Source organism: Cherax quadricarinatus, chromosome 25, assembly GCF_038502225.1.
Source record: "Cherax quadricarinatus isolate ZL_2023a chromosome 25, ASM3850222v1, whole genome shotgun sequence".
Classification (NCBI taxonomy): domain Eukaryota; kingdom Metazoa; phylum Arthropoda; class Malacostraca; order Decapoda; family Parastacidae; genus Cherax; species Cherax quadricarinatus.
The window spans coordinates 26,575,028-26,600,498 of record NC_091316.1 but is presented as its reverse complement, the minus strand read 5'-3'; the positions used below and the strand labels follow the sequence as shown (position 1 = coordinate 26,600,498).

Sequence of the window (25,471 nt, the reverse complement as noted above, 5' to 3'; positions counted from 1 at the left end):
TGTGTGGGCGGAACGTAGTCAATAAAGGATCACATTATGCTGCATATGTGTTTATATTTCCATTGTGTCGGTATTTTACACCATTTATTTCCATGGATTTGAGAAGGTTTGTTTCAGTGTTCCTCTGTTATGTTCTTGTGTAGCATTAGCAGCAGAGCCTAAGTGATGGCAGGGTTTACTGTTTGGAGGAGGATTTTTGCTAATACCTCAAAGAAGATGAAGGTGCCTTTATTTCGATTGTTAGAAAGGGTTATTAATGATGATTCAAGGTATTTATGTCAGCGGAAATTAGGCTCTTTGATCAGGACTATGAGTACTAGGAGAACTAGTAATAGGCAAAATGAGGTGGATATTGGAAAGCCAGTGGCACTAATTGACAAGGACAGTAATAGGTTTAGTGGTATAACAGAAAGGAGCAGGAAGAGTAAAGAGAACAGAGGGTCCTTAAATATATATTACACAAATAGTCGTAGTGCTAGGAATAAGATGGACGAGTTGAGACTAGTTGCTAGTACAGGTAACAGTGATGTATTTGCCTTAACTGAGACGTGGTTCAATATGAAAAATAGGGACATGCCTGCAGAATGTCACATTCAGGGTTTTAAATTGTTCCAAGTAGATAGAAGTATCGGGAAGGGGGGTGGGGTGGCATTGTATGTCCGAGATCGCTTGAACTGTTGCACAAAAACGGGTATTAAGTAAAACATACAGAGTCTGTTTGGATAGAATTTTCAGAGGGGCATGAAAAATTTATTTTAGGTGTGATATACCGTCCCCCAAACTTAGATAGGGACCAAGGGAGACTATTATGGGAGGAAATTGTTAAGGCCACAAAGCACGATAATATAGTAATTCTAGGAGACTTTAACTTTAGTCATATTGATTGGAATTTCTTGACTGGGAATTTAGAATCATACGACGTCTTAGAGGTAGTTCAGGATTGTTTTCTGAAGCAGTTTGTGAAAGAACCTACAAGGGGAAATAACCTGCTTGACTTAGTTCTGGCAAACAATGAATCCCTTGTTAATAATTTAGAAATTTTAGAGGAACTGGGTGCCAGCGACCACAAATCAACTACATTTAGCATTGAATGGAAGTATGATAGTAGGGATAACTCAGTAACAGTCCCAGATTTTCGCTTAACAGATTACGATGGGCATAGAGAACACTTATCATCTGCTGACTGGGGTAACGAAGAGAGCTATCAATATGACAGCTTTCTGAACACTATACATGCTGCTCAAAGAACGTTTATCCCGTATAAAGAAATTAGATCAAACAGAAATGACCCAAAATGGATGAATAATAGGCTGAAATATCTACTAGGGCATAAGAAGGGAATTTATAGGCGTATCAAAAGAGGTGAGGGTCATCTTATGAATCAGTATATTGACATTAAGAGGGACATTAAAAAGGGACTATGAAATTAAAGTTGCTAGGGATTCTAAAACTAACCCAAGAAGTTTTTCCAGGTCTATAGAACAAAAGTTAGAGATAAGATAGGTCCCCTTAAAAATAACTATGGGCATCTTTGTAGATGAATGGTTCAGAGAACCGACATGTTGTTGAATTAGACACATGAGCAACTCTTGGGTATCTTTACTGAGGAAACGTTTCGCCACACAGTGGCTTCATCAGTCCATACAAAGGAGAAACTTGAAGAACAGGAGGAGAATGAGGTAATCAGTCCCTCAGCCTTGAGTCGATGTGGTCAGTCCATCAATCTTGAATAGAATACGGTATATGAGCGGAGAAGCAGCTTATAAACCATAGACAGGTGAGGGGCAGCAGTCGTAGGTGGTGTCATATTTGTCCAATGTGGAAGTAGGTCGTGCCCAAGGGTTAGGTAAGTGAAGAATTCCCAATATTCAATATTCAATATGGGCATCTTACTGACAAAGAGAATGAAATATGCTCGATTTTAAATAATTATTTTATCTCGGTTTTTACACAGGAAGACACTAACAATATTCCAGAAATTAATTTTTATAGTGGGTCTGAAGATAAATTATGTAACATCACAGTCACTAGTGAAATGGTTGTGAAGCAGATAGACCGACTGAAGCAAAATAAGTCGCAGGGTCCTAATGAGGTTTTTTCAAGGGTTATTAAGGAATGCAAAATGGAACTCTGTGAACCATTAACTAATATTTTTAATTTATCTCTTCAAACAGGTGTAGTGTCTGATATGTGGAAGATGGCTAATGTAATTCCTATTTTTAAAACAGGGTACAAGTCGTTACAGTCAAATTACCGCCCAATAAACCTGACCTCAATTGTAGGCAAATTACTAGAATCAATTATAGCTGAGATTATAAGAAGCCATCTCGATAAGCATAGCTTGATTAATGATACTCAGCATGGATTCACGAGAGGCCGTTCTTATATAACTAATTTATTAACTTTCTTCAGTAAAGCTTTTGAGGCTTTTGATCAAGATAAAGAATTTGATATTATTTACTTAGATTTTAGTAAGGCTTTTGATAGAGTTCCGCACCATAGACTGTTAAAGAAAGTGGGAGCTCATGGCATTGGGGGAAGAGTGCTCTCGTGGATCGAGTCATGGCTCACTGACAGGAAGCAAAGAGTGTCCATGAATGGGGTTAAATTCGAGTGGGGATCTGTAACAAGTGGCGTACCACAGGGCTCAGTCTTGAGCCCGTTGTTGTTTATAATATATATCAATGACCTTGATGAGGGTATTACTAGTGATATGAGCAAATTCGCCGATGACACAAAGATAGACAGGATAATTGATTCAAACGTAGATGTTAGGGAACTTCATAAGGATTTAGACAAACTCGATTCTTGGTCAGAAAAGTGGCAGATGCAGTTGAATGTAGATAAATGCAAGGTTCTGAATCTCGAGGGTGTCCATAACCCTAGCACTTATAAGTTAAATGATGCAGAACTTAACCATACAGATTGCGAAAAGGACTTGGGGGTTATGGTGAGCAGCAACCTTAAACAGCAATTCCTAAGCGTACGTAATAAGGCAAATAGATTATTGGGATTTATATCAAGAAGTGTAAGCAACAGAAGTCCAGAGGTTATACTGCAGCTTTATACATCATTAGTAAGGCCTCACCTAGATTATGCAGCTCAGTTCTGGTCTCTCTATTACAGAATGGACATAAATTCGGTAGAAAACATTCAGCGTAGAATGACTAAATTAATACAAACATTAGAAATCTTCCTTATGAAGAAAGATTGAAGACTCTTAAGTTACATTCACTTGTTAGACGAAGAATGAGGGGAGACCTGATCGAAGTGTATAAGTGGAAGATAGGTATTAATAAAGGGGATATTTATAAGGTCTTGAGGATGTCTCTCCAAGAGAGAACCCGCAGTAATGGATTTAAATTAGACAAGTTTAGATTTAGAAAGGACTTAGGAAAGTATTGGTTTGGAAATAGGGTATTTGATGAGTGGAACAGTCTACCTAGACAAATTAGACACATGTGCAACAGGGTATCTTTATTAAGGAAACGTTTCGCCACACAGTGGCTTAATCAGTCCATACACAGGAGAAGCTTGAAGAACAGGAGGAGAATGAGGTAATCAGTCCCTCAACCTTGAGTCGATGTGGTAAGTCCTTCAATCTTGAATAACAGAATCTCCACGACTACTGTGCTCTTCGCACCTACTCCTAGGTTGAAGGACTGATTACCTCATCTTCTGTACATAGTTCTACTATCTTCAAGTTACGTCTTGGAATTTGTATTGATAAAGCCACTGGATGGCGAAACGTCTACAACAAAGATACCCAGATGTTGCACATGTCTTAATTTCATCTTGTCGGTATTGTATACCATTCTTGTACAATATGGAGACCAGAACTGAGCTGCATAATCTAGGTGAGGCCTTACTAATGATGTATAAAGCTGCAGTATAACCTCTGGTCTTCTGTTGCTTACACTTCTTGATATAAATCCCAATAATCTGTTTGCCTTATTACATACGCTTAGGCATTGCTGTCTTGGTTTAAGGTTGCTGCTCACCATAATCCCTAAGTCCTTTTTGCAATCCGTATGGCTAAGTTCTACATCATTTAACTTATAAGTACTAGGGTTATGGACACTCCGAGCTTCAGAATCTTGCATTTATCTACATTGAACTGCATCTGCCACTTTTCTGACCAAGAACAGAGTTTGTCTAAATCCTCGTGAAGTTCCCTAACATCTACGTTTGAATCAATTATCCTACCTATCTTTGTGTCATCGGCGAATTTGCTCATATCACTAGTAATACCCTCATCAAGGTCATTGATATATTTTATAAACAACAACGGGCCTAAGACTGATCCCTGTGGTACGTCACTTGTTACAGATCCCCACTCGGAATGAACCCCATATAAGCATACTCTCTGCTTCCTATTAGTGAGCCATGACTCGATCCATGACAGCACTTTTTCCCAATGCCATGAGCTGCCACTTTATTTAAGTCTCTGGTGCGGTACTCTATCAAAAGCCTTACTAAAATCTAAATAAACAATATCGTATTCTTTATCATGATCAACGGCCTCAAAAGCTTTAGTGAAGAAGGTTAATAAATTAGTTAGGCAGGAACGGCCCCTCGTGAATCCATGCTGAGTATCATTAATCAAGCTGTGGTTATCGAGATGGCTTCTTATATTATCAGCTATAATTGACTCTAGTAATTTGCCTACAATTGAGGTTAGGCTTATTGGGCGGTAATTTGACGGAAACGACTTGTCCCCTGTTTTAAAAATAGGAATTACATTAGCCATCTTCCACATATCAGACACTACACCTGTTTGAAGAGAAATATTAGGTTGAGGGACTGATTACCTCATCTTCTGTAAATAGTTCTACTATCTTCAAGTAATGTCCTGGAATTTGTATTGATAAAGCCACTGAATGGCGAAACCTCTACAATAAAGATACCCAGATGTTGCACATGTGTCTTAATTTCATCAATCCCGTCAGACACTGCAACTTCTTGGGATCTTAATACTTGGGAATTCTTCGCTTGCCTAACCTTTGGGCACGACCTACTTCCACATTGGTCAAATGTGACACCACATATGACTGCTGCACCTCTCCTGCCTACGGTTTATAAGCTACTTCTCCGCTCATATGCCGTATTCTTTTCAAGATTGATGGACTGACCACATCGACTCAAGGTTGAGGGACTGATTACCTCATTCTCCTCCTGTTCTTCAAGTTTCTCCTACGTACGGACTGATGAAGCCACTGTGTGGCGAAACGTTTCCTCAATAAAGATACCCAAGAGTTGCACATGTGTCTAATTTATCAACAGATTTCTGCTTACCATGACTCCCAAGTCCTTTTCACATTCTGTATGATCAAGCTCTACTACACCTAGATTATAGCTTCGAGTGTTATTTTCATTACCAAGGGCTAGTACTTTACACTTATCCACATTGAACTTCATCTGCCATTTTTCAGACCAAGACATTAATTTGTCTAAATCCTCCTGGAGTTCAATGCTATCCTCCTAAGAGTGAATTATACGACCAATCATTGTATCATCAGCAAACTTACTCATGTCACTCGTAATCCCTTCATAAAAGTCATTAATGTAAATTATGAACAAGAGAGGGCCTAAAACTGATCTCTGTGGAACGCCGCTAGCGACTAATCCCCATTCAGATTTCACTCCATTAATGGTAACTCTCTGCTTTCTATTGGTAAGCCATGCCTCTATCCATGCTAGAACTTTACCTCCTATACCATGAGCTGCCACATGGTATTTTATATCATTTGAATGTTCACTCTGTCAGACACTGCAACACAAGGGTAGCTTGGTACAGACCTGAAATCAACTTGCACTACTTCTACTTTTGAGAATGGCTGGATTCGAGAGGGACCTGACCTCCCAACGACTTCATTCTTACCTCTGCTAGTGGCCTACATCTCACCTCTTGGCGGTATATAAGGCTCCATCCTGTCACTTCAACTCCATATTTTTTCAGACTATGGAACAATACTCTTCTCCAGACTGAGGGGCTGACCACCTCAAAACTTTAAGGGTGATGGACTGATTACATCGCCTTCAAGTATCTTCTTCTTCTGTCAACTTTTCTGTACTCGACTGAAGAAGCCTATTGTGTAGGCGAAACGTTTCGAAATAAAGTTACCTAACTGTTGCATATGTGTCTTACCTAACAACCTGTCGGTATTTTATACCATTTGAATGTTCATTGTTTACGAGTGTTTCCTTATTTGACAAGACTAGGTCTAGCAAATTATTACCCCTGGTAGGCTCTGTCACACACTGCTTCAGAAAACAGTCCTGAACTGTTTCCATAAAGTCACTGGATTCTAGATTACCTGTCAAAGAATTCCAGTCAATTTGTCTAAAGTTAAAATCCCCTACTATCACTATGTTATTGTGTCTAGAAGCCCTAACAATTTCGTCCCGAAGAAGTCTCCCTCTATCGTGATCCAAGTCTGGAGGTCAGTAGATTACACCTAGAATAAGTTTTTCTTGACCTACAAACTCTACCCAAACAGATTCTGTTACTGTTCCATCTATTTTTATACCTGTTTTTATTCAACAGTTAATATTTTCTCGAACATACAATGCAACTCCTCCCCCCCTCCCATAACATCTATCCACATGGAAGAGCGTAAACCCTTGAATATTACACTCAGCAATCATATCCCGACTCTTTAAATCATACCACGTTTCAGTTAATGCAATGACATCAAAGTTCCCAGCACATGCTACCAAACGCAGTTCATTAATCTTATTTCTTGCACTTCGACTGTTAGCATAAAATACCATCATATGTTTTTTCTTCTGTACATTTTTCCTATTCATCTTTGTTTTTACACAATTTCTGAAATTATCATTACCCAGAGTTACTCCATGACAGTTACTATTAAGATTCTTAATATCAGAGCATAAGTCAATATATCCATACTCATTATTTATCATTTCTAAACTCATACCTCTAACTAATTCTACTTTAAAGTCCTAACAACCCCCTCAACTGAGCTAGCAAGAAAACCCACACCTGCCCTGGATAAGTGAACCCCATCCCTGGCATACATGTCATTTCGGCCATAGAAGTTGTCCCAGTTGTCAATGAATGGTACTGCATTATCCTTACAGTGTTTATCCAGCCAACAATTAATACCAATTGCTCTGGACAACCATTCATTACCAACACCTCTTCTTGGCAAAATGCCACATATAACAGGGCGCCCCCCCTTCTTCCTAATTATGTCTATAGCTGTCCTGAATTTTCTAACTAAATCCTCACTTCTACGCTTGCCTACATCATTGCCTCCAGCACTGAGGCAGATAATAGGATTGATCCCATTACCGTTCATGATGTCAAGCCGGCTAACAATGTCCTCCATCCCAGCCCCAGAAAAGCAAACCCTCTGTCTCCTACTCCTGTCCTTCAAGCAGAATGCCGTATCCATGTATCTAACCTGGCTATCCCCAACAACAATAATATTCTTACCTTCCTTGGTGTCGTTCGTCGTGACGTTCCCAGCAGTCGACTCACATTCGTCGGGTAGCACGGAGAATGCATTAGATGTTTCCACAGCAGTCTCTTTCTTTTTCATCGTTTCTGTCTTTCCATTCTTCTTGATCGTCAACTTCGTTCCCTGCTGTCCAGCCACTGACCACGTTCCCTTCTTGACCTGAGGACTCAAAACAGGAGGACTACTACGAATCCTCTTGTTTTCATCAGTCAATTGCCGTATCTCCATCTTCGCTACTCTCAATTCTTCCTTAAGCCGTTGGTAAAGTTGCTCGACGGAGGGCATCTTGGTTCAGTCCACGGAGAGCACACAAGACACTTCTTTACTGAGTTAAGTACAGGTCACCACTGTTAAGTTTGGAAATAGGGTAGTTGATAAGTGGAACACTCTACCTAGTTGGGTTATTGAAGCTAGGACTTTGGGTAGTTTTAAATTTAGGTTGGATAAATATATGAGTGAGAGGGGTTGGATTTGAGTGGGACTTGCAAATGAGTGGATAGAGTTATCAGTGCTTATTTCTTGGGTAGCACTGAAAATTGAGTTGGGCAAAAGTTTTGTTAGTGTGATGGATTGCAAAGGACCTGCCTAGTATGGGCCAACAGGTCTGCTGCAGTGATCCTCCTCCTGAATCAAGCTGCACTGCACTTAAATGAAAACAGAAAGATTGTGTTTGGCTCAGATCAAAAGGGTGAAATATCCTAGAATATCCTTTGGTCCATTCTTGCCAGTTGAACTAATAATAAACTCTGTACTAAAATAAACAAATGCCTTCTTAATATTCTTGTATAAGCAAGCGCTTGTCCACCTGTTCAATCAAAAGCTTATGTCTAGTACTAACACAATGTGGGTTGTTCTTCATGAAACTCTGTTTGAACAAGCTGAACAAAGACTATAAATTATCCAGATTAAGAGAGTAAGATTCATCTTTGAACCTGGCATAAGTCAACAAGTATGTCAACATGAATTTCGAAAACTGGAAATTCTTAAAGTGTCAGACTGAATGAAGCAACTGAAACTTCTCATGTATTTCAAACTTTCTATTATTATTATTATTATTATTATTATTATTATTATTATTATTATTATTGTTATTATTATTATTAACACATAGTCTGTCTCCCACCAAGGCAGGGTGGCCCGAAAAGGAAAAACTTTCATCATTCACTCCATCACTTTCATGCCGGAGGCACACTTACACTACAATTATAAACCTGCAACATTAACACCCTTAACACCCTTCCTTCAGAGTGTAGACACTGTACGTCCCATCTCCAGGACTCAAGTCCGGTCGGGCGGTTTCCCTGATTCCCTTCATCAATATTACTTTGCTCACACTCCAACAGCACGTATAGTTCTAAAAACCATTTGTCTCCATTCGCTCCTCTCTAACACGCTCACGCACGCTTGCTGGAAGTCCAAGCCCCTCGCACACAAAACCTCCTTCCCCCCCGCCTGCAGCATTTAATAGGCCGACCCTCCACAACAGACTTATACACTGACGGAGTGATTCTATTTCCTTCCATCCTTCCTAACATCTAGTGCCTAAAATATGTTGATGTAAATTTCGCTAAGGTTTGGATCTAAAGCACTTGTAGTGCTAGAGAAAGTTTTATAGTCCCTACAGTAAGTAGCCAGGCGTTATACAACATCGGTAGTAAGTAGCCAGGCGCCATACAACGTCGGTAGTAAGTAGCTAGGCGTCATACAACGTCGGTAGTAAGTAGCCAGGCGCCATACAACGTCGGTAGTAAGTAGCCAGGCGCCATACAACGTCGGTAGTAAGTAGCCAGGCGTCATACAACGTCGGTAGTAAGTAGCTAGGCGTCATACAACGTCGGTAGTAAGTAGCTAGGCGTTATACAACGTCGGTAGTAAGTAGATAGGCGTCATACAACGTCGGTAGTAAGTAGCCAGGCGTCATACAACGTCGGTAGTAAGTAGCTAGGCGTTATACAACGTCGGTAGTAAGTAGCCAGGCGCCATACAACGTCGGTAGTAAGTAGCCAGGCGTCATACAACGTCGGTAGTAAGTAGCTAGGCGTCATACAACGTCGGTAGTAAGTAGCCAGGCGCCATACAACGTCGGTAGTAAGTAGCCAGGCGTCATACAACGTCGGTAGTAAGTAGCTAGGCGTCATACAACGTCGGTAGTAAGTAGCTAGGCGTCATACAACGTCGGTAGTAAGTAGCTAGGCGTCATACAACGTCGGTAGTAAGTAGATAGGCGTCATACAACGTCGGTAGTAAGTAGCTAGGCGTCATCCAACGTCGGTAGTAAGTAGCCAGGCGTCATACAACGTCGGTAGTAAGCAGCTAGGCGTCATACAGCGTCGGTAGTAAGAGCTAGGCGTCATACAACGTTGGTAGTAAGTAGCCAGGCGTCATACAACGTCGGTAGTAAGAAGCCAGGCGTCATACAACGTCAGTAGTAAGTAGCCAGGCGTCATACAACGTCAGTAGAAAGTAGCCAGGCGTCATACAACGTCAGTAGTAAGTAGCCAGGCGTCATACAACGTTAGTAATAAGAAGCCAGGCGTCATATAACGTGAGTAGTAAGTAGCCAGGCTTCATACAACGTCAGTAGTAAGTAGCCAGGCGTCATGCAACGTCGGTAGTAAGTAGCCAGGCGTCATACAACGTCAGTAGTAAGTAGCCAGGCGTCATACAACGTCAGTAGTAAGTAGCCAGGCGTCATACAACGTCAGCAGTAAGTAGCCAGGCGTCATACAACGTCAGTAGCAAGTAGCCAGGCGTCATACAACGACAGTAGTAAGTATCCAGGCGTCATACAACGTCGGTAGTAAGTAGCTAGGCGCCATACAACGTCGGTAGTAAGTAGCCAGGCGTCATACAACGTCGGTAGTAAGTAGCCAGGCGTCATACAACGTCAGTAGTAAGTAGCCAGGCGTCATACAACGTCAGTAATAAGTATCCAGGCTTCATACAACGTCAGTAGTGCCAGGCGTCATACAACGTCAGTAGTAAGTAGCCAGGCGTCATGCAATGTGTGTAGTAAGTAGCCAGGCGTCATATATCGTTAGTAGTAAGTAGCCAGGCGTCATATAACGTCAGTAGTAAGTAGCCAGGCGTCATATAACGTCAGTAGTAAGTAGCCAGGCGTCATATATCGTTAGTAGTAAGTAGCCAGGCGTCATATAACGTTAGTAGTAAGTAGCCAGGCGTCATATAACGTTAGTAGTAAGTAGCCAGGCGTCATATAACGTCAGTAGTAAGTAGCCAGGCGTCATATAACGTTAGTAGTAAGTAGCCAGGCGTCATATAACGTCAGTAGTAAGCAGCCAGGCGTCATATAACGTCAGTAGTAAGCAGCCAGGCGTCATATAACGTCAGTAGTAAGTAGCCAGGCGTCATATAACGTTAGTAGTAAGTAGCCAGGCGTCATATAACGTCAGTAGTAAGTAGCCAGGCGTCATATAACGTTAGTAGTAAGTAGCCAGGCGTCATATAACGTCAGTAGTAAGCAGCCAGGCGTCATATAACGTCAGTAGTAAGCAGCCAGGCGTCAAACAGCTAAGTCGGGTCTTATTATAAAACAGTTTAAGAACAGAGTCACTGAATATCTAATGAATGAAGCTGCAGAAAGAGAAACAAGTGATTTGTTATATTAGTAAAATGTTCACAATTGAATAACTTATATGACATGCTCATATCTGTATAATTAATTCCATATATGCTTAACAATATAAATTAAGAGTGATTCCAGTGGCATAAAGAATCATATTATTTGACTTTATTGGGTTATCCTGAACTACATCTACATAATGTACTTTTTATGTGCCCATAAGACCATTTTAAAAATATTTGAATTTTATGTACTCATAGTTGAAATAAAAACTTATATATTTACTGATGTTGCTTGTACTGCAGGTGCTTCCATCATCCGCATGATGCAACACTTCCTGTCAGAGAACACCTTCAGGAAGGGCGTCACCAACTACCTTAATTCTTTGTAAGTCATAACTTTAACTAATTTAATGTTTAATGACCAGATTCTGTGCATGTCTGTCTCTGGATGTGTCTCATTTTGATCAAGCTGATTGTATCCTAATCCTCAGGCGCTCTATGACCCATGAATATCATAATAATCTGGTGGTTTTGTGCATTTATTTATATATATATATATATATATATATATATATATATATATATATATATATATATATATATATATATATATATGCAATAAGATCACAGTAAACAGGTTATTTCAAAATATGCAAAACAACCACTCTGAAAGAATAGAGAAATTCCAAGCGCTTTCGTGACTACTCACATTATCAAGGAACTATGATCAGTGCACCACGCAGAAACAAACGGGTATATACAGAGAAAGATTGTAGTCAGCAGCACTCGATATTGTTACTGGGACGGTCAATATTCCCAGGCAGCACTCTTGTCCACTCGGCCACAAATGCCACATTAGGTGGGCAGCCTGGTTCACAAGTCCGGGCACGTCAGTGAGCCTCAAGCATGGATTCAAGCTATTTCAATATACCCACTTGCTTCTCCGTGGAGCATTGATATAAAGAATCGCTTGTGAAGACATAACCTGACTGAGTCTTACGATGAAGAGTGCCTGTCTCGTGCTCGCATTTCTGAAAGGCACAAACTATTTTCTGAAGGCAGAGAAAGCGTGGAAGATGATAGCCCAGGCCGTCCACGTAGAGCAGTTACCGACGACAACATTGTAAAAGTACGAGTGGTGATTCGAAAAGACAGAAGATCAGGTGTTCGAGCAGTAGCTGAGAAAATTCATTTGGCAGGGAAAGTGTTCGACACATTCTAATGAAAGGAAAAATTGAACAGTGGTTTGTGCAAAATTGGTTCCAAAAAATATCAGATGAACAAAAACGTTGCAAGGAATTGTGTTGGGACACACATCTCTGTGCTTCAGCACCCACCCTATTCGCCAGACCGGGCGTCCTGCGACTTCAACCTCTTCCCTAAGGTCAAGTCGATACTCTGAGGAACCCATTTTTTTTATTGTTGGTAGAAGATGTAAAAGCAAAAAGGACGGAGATCCTCATCAGTCTTTCAGAAAATGATCTGCGGAATTGCTTGGAATGTTGGCAGCATCGTATGTAGCTGTGTGTCAACTCAGATGATCATAGTTGATTTTCTTAATTTGTCTAATAGAAAGAGTTACAGTCACAGTCTCATTCATGTGTCGGACCTTGTAGATGCTTGAGCTCTGTGCCTGTATTTGTCTGTGTCTTTGTCTATGTATTGTAGCGGCCTGTGTCCCGTAGCTCGATCGCTATTTCACTCAGCTCACACACTGAGGTCCGGAGTTCGAATCTCCGATATGGCTGGAAGACATTAGGAAGTGTTTCCATAAGACACCTGCTGTTTATGTTCACCCATCACTATAAAATGGGTACCCGGGTGTCAGTCGACTGGTGTGGGTCGCATCCTGGGACAAAACTGACCTAATTTGCCCGAAATGCTCTGCATAACAAACGGCTTTCTACATAGTAGTATATCACTGATGTCAGCTAGGCCTGTATACCTTGTACATGAACTTGTAGAAATAAAGATATATTATTATTATTAGTAGTAGTAGTAGTAGTAGTAATAGTAGTAGTAGTAGTACTAGTATTGTGTACCTGTGGCTGTAGGAACTTTGTGGCTAAGAATTTACATAGTTCAGATATTACTATACCATATTTGAAACCAGGGTTGACGTGTACATTTCAGGGCTCTTTATCTCGACTCTGATTGCCCAGTGCAAATATAAGGAAACCTATTTTATTTGCTGAATTAGTCAATAATGGTCACGACTTTATTATTTATAAATTGGTTACATTCTGCAAATTATTTTTAAATTTCATGTTACCCTGATTTTTCTTCAGGCCATAATATGAATGATAAGAATAAAGTCGGAAAAGATTGAGGTAATATAGAGCAACATAAAAAGATTGTGGGTAGAGAGTCAGAAAGAAGTAAGAAAGATTAAGTAGCCTAACAACTTTGGTGAGTTTTAAGAGTAGTTTTTGTTACACAGTGACGTATGTAATATTGTTACTGTAGTACTTAACGTTCATTTTGTCAGTCGCCAAATGGGATGTCCTTGATTGCAAGTGTCATAGTTTCCTTTTATTGTGTCATCTTTTACAATTCTTGAGGCAATTGCATTTATCATCGCCTCTCACGTGAATTTCTTACCAGTCAGTATAGCAACGCCGAGCAGGATGACCTGTGGCTACACATGACTCAGGCAGCGCACCAGGACGACAGTCTGCCTCAAACTCTCACTGTGAAAGCCATCATGGATAGCTGGACATTACAGGCAGGATACCCTCTTATTTCTCTCACTAGGAATGGCACCACTGCTACTGTCACACAGGTTTGTATCATAAACCTATACCGAGTAATACCTCATTTCGTCTAATTTATTGAAGCTATCTCCGACTCCTTGGATCAAACCTAATTGTCCTCCATTCCTCGAGCACTGTTCGATCCCCACAGTTTTGGCACTTTTCCATGAATATAACAAAAACTCAGCAACAACATCAACAACAAAAGACAATTCACACCCATTATTAATTGTAATTTAATCTTTTTATACAAGACCTTAAAAAAATTGTACATTTTCGTTTTCTCTCTTTATATCGCATTACAATCTTCGCCATTTTTCAGAATGTGTTCTATCTAGAAGAAGGGAGACAACTCAAGAACATTTCACCACGATGGTGGGTTCCTATCTCCTATACCACTCAGAACAAACTGGACTTCCAAAACACGCAGCCCAAATTCTGGATGGCTCCAGATAATCAGTCATTACAAATAACAGGTATAGTACTGTTTAAACAAATCGTCAAAATAAACAGGGGGATTAGGATGGGGCGATGGAAGGTTTACATTTTCCTTGTGGTCTTTGACGATTAAGTTGAGAGTGATCTTCACTACCAGGTTGATTGCATCTTCACAGCTAGGTTGTAAGTGGTCTTGCGACCATGTTGCAAGTGGCCTGCGACCATACTGTAAGTGGCCTTCGACCATGCTATAAATGGCCTTCGACCATGCTGTAAGTGGTCTTGCGACCATGCTGTAAGTGGCTTTGTGACCATGCTGTAAGTGGCCTTGTGACCATGCTGTAAGTAGCTTTCGACCATGGTATAAGTGGCCTTCGACCATGTTGTAATTGGTCTTGATCAGGTTAAGTGGGATCTTCCTTACCCCTGTTGCAATAACAGTAACCATGGCTATGGTAACAGCAACCCGTTGCTGGCAGTTGTCACAACGGGTTCTTAAACGATTAAATTATAAACACCTATAACAAAAATTGAAGAAGGAGCAATAGCAGATACAGGAGTAGGATCAGCCAAGCCGAAAATGGAATAAGAATTCTTTAATTTATGGCTGCCCGACACGGCAAAATCTTCATTAAAGAGTAGTCTTCCTGCACTAATAGTTATAGATTATAATCTATAAAAAAAAATTCAACCCATTAATATAAATATCCAAGAAATTCTCAGTAAAAACGCTACATCACCAACCAGATGAAATAAAAAATTTCAACTCCTGCAACTGCACATTCTTCACTTTGATAATATACAACTAAATGATATGATATTATCCCTAATCCATTTTAACCCAAAGAATCTTAATTAACTTATTAATTAGGGTCAAAACCATTACAAAACGAACAAATGTAAAACCCAGATGGGAAGCCGTCTTTATCTCTTATTTCCGTCCTATAATACATCATTTAGAGGAATAATACATCATTTTAGAAGAAATAAAAAATGGAAGACCCAAAACAAGAGACCATTAACCCAATCAAAAATTAAAGAGATAATCTTCTATTTAGTTATGTTGGTAAACCATAAATTCAGATTTATCAAACTCAAATCAATACAAATTAATGCCCTAAATAATAACTAAACTACTTAAATTACTACAACTGTAGCATGACTGAAAATAACTCAATATTTTATTTAACTATTGAAATTAACAACTACGAAAGTTTTAATAGTTATTAAAAAAATTTGGTGTTGTAAATTAAAGATAAAACCTCTTAAATTAGAATCTTTATGACATTTAATATTTCATCTTACCAATAATATTATAAATATCTGTACACTTCTCACTGTTCTCTCAGACTCACTCTGTACAACTGTTCTCTCAGACTCACTCTGTACAACTGTTCTCTCAGACTCACTCTGTACAACTGTTCTCTCAGACTCACTCTGTACAACTGTTCTCTCAGACTCACTCTGTACAACTGTTCTCTCAGACTCACTCTGTACAACTGTTCTCTCAGACTCACTCTGTACATCTAACACTACTGATAAACATGGTTTATCAGGCCTTTTATTTCTTCAATTTCTGTCAATTTAATTTCTTTTTTCCTTTATAAGGAAGGGGAATATGGCGAACTTTTTGTAAAGGGTGTTCCCAAACTGGCGAAAATTTTCTGATTTTTTTCTCACGAGACAGTGGTATTATTATTATTATTATTATTATTATTATTATTATTATTATTATTATTATTATTATTATTATTATTATTATTATTATTATTTTATTATGTTGGTAAGTTACAAGCTTTATGAGGAAAGAGGAGAACAAAATGATTGGAAGCATTCATAGAAGTCTGGTCAATGGTTGTCCTAATATTGTCCATTACGTTTGTATGTCAAACTTTGATCCTGAAAGATAAAATTCATTTGTCATCTCGTTTATGTGTTGCTCTTCCTCTTTGATTCTTCCTAATTGTGATTTTATATCTTTTTCGACAATAACAGAAACAGTAACTTTCATTAATTCTTCTGATTTGTTTTAAATGGGAAAGTCTAAGGATTACATGTTATTTATAACTGGTGGTTAACGAGAGGCAAAATTAATGAATTATTTGCAATGATAATATAAATTCACTTCAGAAAAATGAGGAGTTCGCTTGCTTAGGAAAGTGAATTCATTGTCTTACTGTTAAAAATATAACTGAGAGATTGAAATAAATGAAAGCATTTTAGAATGCTCAGAAACCTAGTTTATCAATACATTTAAAAAATCTTATCATTAATTTTGTATATAATATTTTATATAGGCCTACCCAAGGTAGCCAAGCCGGAAGAACTGGTAAAGACAACTAAATACTTCTGTAAATTGTAGACTAGCTAGCTAGGAGAGCTGTAATGTGTTATTGATGACCACCACCTTGAAAATCTGTGTAGTCTGCAGGAAGGATCACGGACGAAAGCATGCTTGGATTGCTTGCAATCTCTGTGGTAAATGGCCCCATGGGGTGTGTAGGGATTTTAAACTTGCGACCACATCTGATAAAAATCAGATGTAGTCGCCTGTATGAGGAAATTACATCTATATTAAAAGACAAGAACACTAATAAAAGATCCTTCTTGGAAGACATGTCAGCATGATATGACAGCTGAGAAAATAAAATGGGTGGGTTAGATGGGGCTGTCTTGGAAGATGCTAGTGTTGAGGATGCTAGTGTTGTCCTGGAGAACAGTAAACCAAAAGGAGATATTGGCCATGGTGATAAAACAAGTCAAGGTAACGCTATTCAGCTTACAGAGGAACAAAATAGCAATATTGCTGGAGATGAAACAAAAGGGGATGAGACCTCAGGGCAAAACCTGGTGGAAACACTGATGTCCATACAGGGGCGGTAGGTAGAGGGGAAACAGGAAAAAATGCGCCACCAGCGAATGCAGCTGCAAAAAATCCTAGTAAACAAAACTCCAATCTATGCAAATTCTATGCCTTGGGTATCTGCAGGCATGGTATACCTGGTAAAACAGGTGGGACATGCACCTTTGACCATCCCAAAAAATGCCACACCCACATGACAACAGTAGAGTGCAACTTCCCTTCCTGTAACTTATTTCACTCTGAAATGTGTCACTTCAACACACGTTGCCAGGCACATCATCTAAAGGGGATTGGAAGAGACAGACCAGCCAGACTATGGGAAACAATTGAGGGGAGCCATAATCTCTCCAGGGACACAATTTTTTAGGGCCAGAAGGGAAAAGAGACTGGCAAGAAATGACAGCAACCTTACACCAACTGAAAACACTTCTGGAGCAGAGGCACAGTCATTGGCCTCCACTCCACATCTTTCTGCTTTGTACTGGACTGATGAAGCCACTGTGTGGCGAAACGTTTCCTCAGTATAGATTCCTATATGTTGCATAAGTGTCTCAATCTTCAACAGATATTAGAGCCACCAAATAAAATCCCCCTAATTTCCACCAATATAACGACATTTGTATTAGCAAATATATAGGGTCTAAAGTCATCAACAAACAACAAAATCCCTTACATCAAGGGACTGCTTACAGACACATGTGCAACTCCTGGAGAAACTTGAAGAACAGGAGGAGAATGAGGTAGTCAGTCCCTCAACCTTGAGTCGATGTGGTCAGTCCATCAATCTTGAATAGAACACGGCATATGTGCAGTGAAGCAGCTTATAAACCCTAGGTAGGAGAGGTGGAAGTAGGTCGTGCCCAAGGGTTAGGCAAGCGAGGAATTCCCAAGTATCAAGATCCCAAGAAGTTGCAGTGTCTGAAAGGATTGTAGATGAATGGTTCAGAGATCCGACACGTTGATAAATTAGACACATGTGCAACTCATGGGTATCTTTATTGAGGAAACGTTTCGCCACACAGTGGCTTCATCAGTCCATACAAAGGAGAAACTTGAAGAACAGGAGGAGAATGAAGTAATCAGTCCCTCAACCTTGAGTCGATGTGGTCAGTCCATCAAACTTGAATAAAATATAAGCTGCTTCTCCGCACATATGCCGTATTCTATTCAAGATTGATAGACTGACCACATCGCCTCAAGGTTGAAGACCTGTTTGTGTGAAGACCTGTTTGTGTGCTCTCTGGGAATCTGAACCACGTTGCCCTCTCTTGAGCAACTTTACCAGCAGCTGAAAGAAGAGCTTGGGGTTGCTAAGCTGGAGATGCGGCGATTAACGGAGAACAAAAGGATTTGTAGTAATCCTCCTGTTTTGAGTCCCCAGGTTAAGAAGGAAACTTGGTCAGTGGCAGTGCAACATGGAACCAAGCTGAAGATCAAGAAGACTGTTGGAGAGGCAAAAACAACGAGGAACCAGAAGACTACTGTGAAAACTTCCAACCCATTTTCGGTGCTACCTGACGAATGTGGGTGTTCTACTGGGAATGTCACAACGAGCACCAAGGAAGCATTGGCAGACATGAGTGAGACATCCCTAGAAACCCCAACGAAGACCATCGAGAACGTCTTGACGAATTCCACAACTGGGAACGTCACGACAAACGCAACCAAGGAAGGTAAGAATATTATTGTTGTTGGGGATAGCCAGGTTAGATACATGGATAGGGCATTCTGCTTGAAGGACAGGAGTAGGAGACAGAGGGTTTGCTTTCCTGCAGCTGGGATGGAGGATATTGTTAGCCGTCTGGATGACATCATGAGAGGTAATGGGAGCAATCCTATTATCTGTCTCAGTGCTTGAGGCAACGATGTTGGCATACATAGGAGTGAGGACCTGATTAGCAGGTATAGGTTAGCAATAGAGATAATTAGGAGGAAGGGTGGAAACCCTGTCATATGTGGTATTTTACCAAGGAGAGGAGTTGATAACGAATGGTTGTCCAGGGCAATTGGTGTCAATTGCTGGCTGGACAAATACTGTAAGGAAAATGCGGTAACATTCATTGACAACTGGGACCTCTTCTATGGCAGAAATAACATGTATGCCAGGGATGGGGTTCACTTATCTAGGTCTGGGGTGGTAGCACTGGCAACTGCAGTTGTGGGAGCTGTTAGGACTTTAAACTAGGAATAGTTGTAGATGAATGGTTCAAAGAACCGACATATTTTTATATTAGACACATGTGCAACTCTTGGGTATCTTTATTGAGGAAACGTTTCGCCACACAGTGGCTTCATCAGTCCATACAAAGGATAAACTTGAAGAACAGGAGGAGAATGAGGTAATCAGTCCCTCAGCCTTGAGTCGATGTGGTCAGTCCATCAATCTTGAATAGAATACGTTAGTGTTATATGTTTTGGTGGGAAAACAGTGAAATCCCAGTGTAGCAATATGAGTACTAGGAGAACTAGTAATAGGCAAAACGAGGTGGATATTGGAAAGCCAGTGGCACTAGGTGACAAGGACAGTAATAAGTTTAGTGAAATAACAGAAAGGAGCAGGAAGGGTAAAGAGAAAGGAGGGTCCTTAAATATTACAAAAATAGTCGTAGTGCTAGGAATAAGATGGACGAGTTGAGACTAGTTGCTAGTGTAGGTAACATTGATGTATTTGCCTTAACTGAGACGTGGTTCAATACGAATACACAAATAACCCGCACATAAAAGAGAGAAGCTTACGACGACGTTTCGGTCCAATTTGGACCATTGACAAAGTCACACTAACCAGAGGTGGAGCAGGACGGCTATATATAGGCAGGAAGAGGTGGTGGTAGTAGTAGTAGTAGTAGTACAAGAATTGTATATAATACCGACAAGATGAAATTAAGACACATGCACAACACCCGGGCATCCCCATCGTAGACGTTTCGCCATCCAGCCAGCCACTGGATGGCGAAACGTCCACAACAAAGGCAACCACACGTCTTAATTTCATCAGTAGTTTTCTCTCTTTTATGTGCGGGTTATTTGTGTATCGTTCCAGTCACGGTATTGTGCCTTTTTGTTATTTATTCAATACGAAAAATCGGGACATGCCTGCTGAATGTCACATACAGGGATTTAAATTGTTCCAAGTAGACAGAAGTATCGGGAAGTGGGATGGGGTGGCACTGTATGTCCGAGATCACTTGAACTGTTGCATAAAAACGGGTATTAAGTCTGAAGTAACACACACACAGTCTGTTTGGATAGAATTTTCAGAGGAACATGAAAAATTGATTTTAGGTGTGATATACCGTCCCCCAAACTTAGATTACTATGGGAGGAAATTGTTAAGGCCACAAGGCACGATAATGTAGTAATTCTAGGAGACTTTAACTTTAGCCATATTGACTGGAATTTCTTGGGAATTTAGAATCAAACGACTTCTTAGAAATAGTTCAGGATTGTTTTTTGAAGCAGTTTGTGATACAACCTACAAGGGGAAATAACCTTCTTGACTTGGTTTTGGCAAACAAGGAAACTCTTGTTAATAATTTAGAAATTACAGAGGAACTCGGAACAAGCAATCACAAATCAATTACCTTTAGCATTGAATGGAAGTATGACAGTAGGGATAATTCAGTACTGGTCCAAGATTTTCGCTTAGCAGATTACAATGGGCTTAGAGAACACTTGTCATCTGTGGACTGGGGTAACGAAGAGAGCTATCAGTATGACAGCTTTCTTAACACAATACATGATGCCCAAAGGACATTTATATTCTACGAACGTCACATCCTTTTCACAATGCTGTCGCATCGTGTGAAAATCAAGCCTGTGAATGGTGCAATTAATGGCTCCTCGAAGTTACCTTTTTGCTACCGTCGTTAGGACCTGCCTGCAGGTCAAATTTACGGTAATCCACACTCTGAAGGACTCCTTCGTTGTTGTCTGCACAGACCACACTGAAGCATCAAAACTAATGGACGATTCTTCAGTCAGGACCCTACAAACACAACAATTCACTCTATCCCCGTCTCCATTCTTGGAGTCGAAACGTTCGGTCTTTGTGAAAAGACTGGACAATATCGTCACCTCTCTCTCTACTGAAGCACTGAAGACATCTATTGAGGAACAAAACACCTGGACCTCGTAGACAGCATCTCCAAGATTCCTAACACTTCATCTATACTAAAGATTACATTCTCGGACATCTCCATGGCTGCCCAAGCTCTCTCTGACGGTCTGGCCATCTCATATTACCACATTCACCCTAGTCATATAGAACAAGAACGTTTCACATACATCTCCCACTGCTGGACCTGCTACTCCTATAAACACACCACCAAGGACTGCCCCATCAAGGATAAGAAGTTTTGTTCAAAATGTGGGAATGATGGGCACGATTTCAGATCCTGCACCATTACTACAGCACCAAAATGTCTTAAATGCAAGGGTAATCACAATACCCTTGCAGCTAAGTGCCCACTCAGGAAAGAAATCATTTTGAAGAAAACTGAAGTTCTGAAGAACACCTCCAATTCACCGACATACGCTGCAATAACCAAACCACAAACCGACACCACCAAGACTCTACATGCTAATCTACAGGCATCATCGCTCAGCAACTCCCTCTCTGTGCAAGAATGGTATATAATACCTACAAAATGAAATTAAGACACAAGTGCAATATCTGGGTATCTTTATTGTAGACGTTTCGCCATCTAGTGGCTTTATCAATACAAATTCCAGGACATAACTTGAAGACAGTAGGACTATATACAGAAGATTAGGTAATCAATCCCTCAACCTAGGAGTAGGTGCGAAGAGCACCGTAGTCGTGGAGATTCTGAAGCAGAAGTAAGGACCCTGGCGCTTATATACTAACGTCAGGTGAAGCAGACGAGGGCATAGTCACTGGTAGGCGGGATTCCCCAGTGGAAGTAGGTCCTTCCCAAAGAGATGGGTTAGTTGTAGTAGTAGTTGTCGTAGTCAAGAAGGTTATGTACATGTCCTTTGAATCAAGATTCCATGATCTTGCAGTGTCTGACAAGTTGTGCAAGAATGGTATATAATACCGACAAGATGAAATTAAGACACAAGTGCAACATCTGGGTATCTTTATTGTAGACGTTTCGCCATCCAGTGGCTTTATCAATACAAATTCCAGGACATAACTTGAAGACAGTAGGACTATATACAGAAGATGAGGTAATCAGTCCCTCAACCTAGGAGTAGGTGCAGGTAACATTGATGTATTTGCCTTAACTGAGACATGGTTCAATACGAAAAATTGGGATATGTCTGCTGAATGTCACATACAGGGTTTTAAATTGTTCCAAGTAGACAGAAGTATCGGGAAGTGGGGTGGGGTGGCACTGTATGTCCGAGATCGCTTGAACTGTTGCATAAAAACACGTATAAAGTCTGAAACCAATACTGAGTCTGTTTGGATAGAATTTTCAGAGGGACATGAAAAATTTATTTTAGGTGTGATATACCGTCCCCCAAACTTAGATAGGGACCAAGGGAGACTACTATCGGAGGAAATTATTAAGGCCACAAGGCACGATAACGTAGTAATTCTAGGAGACTTTAACTTTAGTCATATTGATTGGAATTTCTTGACTGGGAATTTAGAATTAAATGACTTCTTAGAAGTAGTTCAGGATTGTTTTTTGAAGCAGTTTGTGACAGAACCTACAAGGGGAAATAACCTGCTTGACTTAGTTCTGGCAAACAATGAATCCCTTGTTAATAATTAAGAAATTTCAGAGGAACTTGGTGCTAGCGACCACAAATCAATTTCATTTAGCATTGAATGGAAGTATGATAGTAGGGATAACTCAGCAACAGTTCCAGATGGAAACATAAACACGTGCAGTTTAATGTGATCCTTTATTAACAACGTTTCGCCCACACAGTGGGCTTTTTCAAGTCTCAAACAGATCTACCTGGGGTACGAACGAACGAACGAAAGTTCAGGTAAGATCCCAAATGGTATTAACGGGGAAGACGGGACAGACGAAGAATAGTGCTGGAGAGGAGTGTTCTTAGTCGTAGAAATAGAGCCAGGGCTTAACCCAGCAGCGAAGGCGATCGTGGGACAGATATTGAGAAGAGAAATTCAGGCTCTTCTGTTGGGACTCCTGTGGGGTGAGCGGGGAGGAAGGGACATGCGACTTTTAGCACTAGAGACGAGTGTAGAACTGGGCCATGTCTTAACCCAAAAGCTAAGGCCAACCTGGGTCAGAGAATTGTACCTGTCATAGAAGGTACCTGTCAGCGAATCCAAGGTTATTTGTAAATAGGGTTAGGAGCAGGATCATGCAAGGAGTAGAAAAGGTTGTGTTGGTTTGTGGGTCTGCGAATGTCTTCGTCAAGCAGAGAGGTCCAGTAGTCATGTCGTGTCTCAAGTTTGTCTGTCTGTCTGTCACTAAGCGTCTTCCAGTACAGATTCAGCGCAGGGATGTCTAATTGGGCATGGAGAGACTCGCTTGTGGCGAAGTCCTCCCATTCGACATCAAGCACCCTGCGCAGCGCCTTGTTCTAGACACGCTGCAGTTTAAGTAAGTTTGTTTTTGCTGCAAGAGAGAGGGCTAGAGGAGAGTAAGTTATCAGAGGATGTATTAGGGATTTGTAGAGGTGTAGTTTGGTGCGTTGAGAGGCATGTTTCAGCTTGTAGAGGCCCGCAAGGGCCTTACTAGCTATTGCATGCCTTGAGTTAACGTGTTTGTGTAAACGAAGAAGGTAGTCAAGATTAACGCCAAGGACAATGACAGATTGTGTGATGGGGATGTAAGTGTGGGTATCAGCTATTCTGAGCTCGACAGGTAATGGAGGATCACGTTTCCTGTAGTTAAAATACGTAATGCTGGATTTAGCTGCATTGGTTTTGATCCTCCATTTTTGTTCCCAGATGGCTATCCTGTCGACCTCATTTTGTGTTTTGTGTTTGAGTGTATCTATATTGGCATGAGTGATAAGTTGTGTAATGTCGTCTGCATAGGCTAGTTTGATGAAGTTGTGGTATACAGGTGTTGGAATGTCGTTAGTGTATAAAATGTAGAGGGTAGGGGAGAGGACAGATCCCTGGGGTACTCTGGCATTTAGTGTGAAGTAGTCAGAGTAACGGCCTTGAAATTTTATTCTCATGGTACGGCCGTCTAGGAAGTTGCAGAGGAGTTTACGAGTAGTGAGAGGCAGGTTAAAGTTAGTGCAGAGTTTGTACTTGAGCCCTTCGTGCCAGACAGTGTCAAAAGCTTTTTCAACGTCTTTTACAACCAGGGCTGTCCTGTTTCTTTATTTTGTGTTTATGTGTATGTGGTTGAGAATGATGTTAATGGCATCCTGTGTGGATCTGTGTGTTCTGAAGCCAAACTGGCCATCAGAAAGTAGAGAATTGTGTTCCAGGTTTCTGCGAAGGCGATGATTGATGAGTTTTTCAAAGAGTTTTCCTAAAGTTTCGAGGAGGCTGATAGGGCGATAGTTTCTAGGGTCAGAGTGGTCTTTATTGGGCTTAGGAAGGAGGATAGCAGTAGCAGCTTTAAAGAGGGAAGGGAAGTATCCAGAGGCAAGGGAGGCATTGAGGAGGTTTGTGTAGGCAGTAATGTTAGAGTCAGGAAGGTGTTTCAGGATAATATGGTTTAGGCCAGAGGCACCAGGGGCCTTGGGAGGAAGGTGTCTGAGGAGAATTTTAACGTCTGTGTTGGTGGAAGGAGTGTCAAGTTCTTGGGAGGAGGTAAGAGAGTCCAGATGGATGTGGCTGTCTGGTGTTGTTTCGTGTGTGTGTGTAGTGTTCCAGTGTTCTATGTTCTGAATGTGTTGAATAGCGTTAGGGTGGGGTGGGTGAGGGTGGAAGATGTTCTCCCAGATGTGTTTGAAGATGTTAGTAGCAGCCTGCGGGTCTGAGATGTGTGTGTTGTTGTGGGTGATGTGTTTGAATTTGTTGGTGGGAGTGGTGCCTCTGATTTTTTTTATAAAGTTCCAGAAGGCTTTGGTGTTTTTGATACACTGTTTGTCCGCTTGTAGTATGAGCTGTGACCAGTGATTGTTGTGGTCTCGGTCTAGACTTTGTAGAATGTTGTTTCTGAGGTAAGTGAGATCTAATCGGACTTGATTAAATCTATGTGTGTTGTAGAGAAAGCGGTTGTGGTAACATAATTAGTCTTCTTGTTCTGATTGAGGGTTTGAAAGAATAATGAGTGGTGTGAGTTTTCTTTGGTATTGCAGTGCTGGCTGCTTGTGTAATGGTGTCCTGGATGAGAGCAAGTTGAGTGTCAATGTCAGAGATAGGTTTGTTGTTGTAGTCATAGGTGAGGTTAGTATTATCTATGTGTTGTTTGAAGGCATCCCAGTCAGCGTTC

At 40.7% G+C, this 25,471-nt stretch overlaps 1 protein-coding gene across 1 annotated transcript in view; it reads left to right on the top strand.

The window, feature by feature from the left end:
* LOC128689928 (aminopeptidase N-like) overlaps positions 1–25,471 on the top strand; it is a 159,064-nt gene that overhangs the window by 77,886 nt on the left and 55,707 nt on the right. Inside the window, exons 9-11 of the mRNA XM_070088674.1 lie at positions 11,376–11,457; positions 13,677–13,854; positions 14,148–14,301. Of these exons, the coding sequence (XP_069944775.1) occupies positions 11,376–11,457; positions 13,677–13,854; positions 14,148–14,301 (414 nt within the window). The remainder of the gene's footprint in view (positions 1–11,375; positions 11,458–13,676; positions 13,855–14,147; positions 14,302–25,471) is intronic.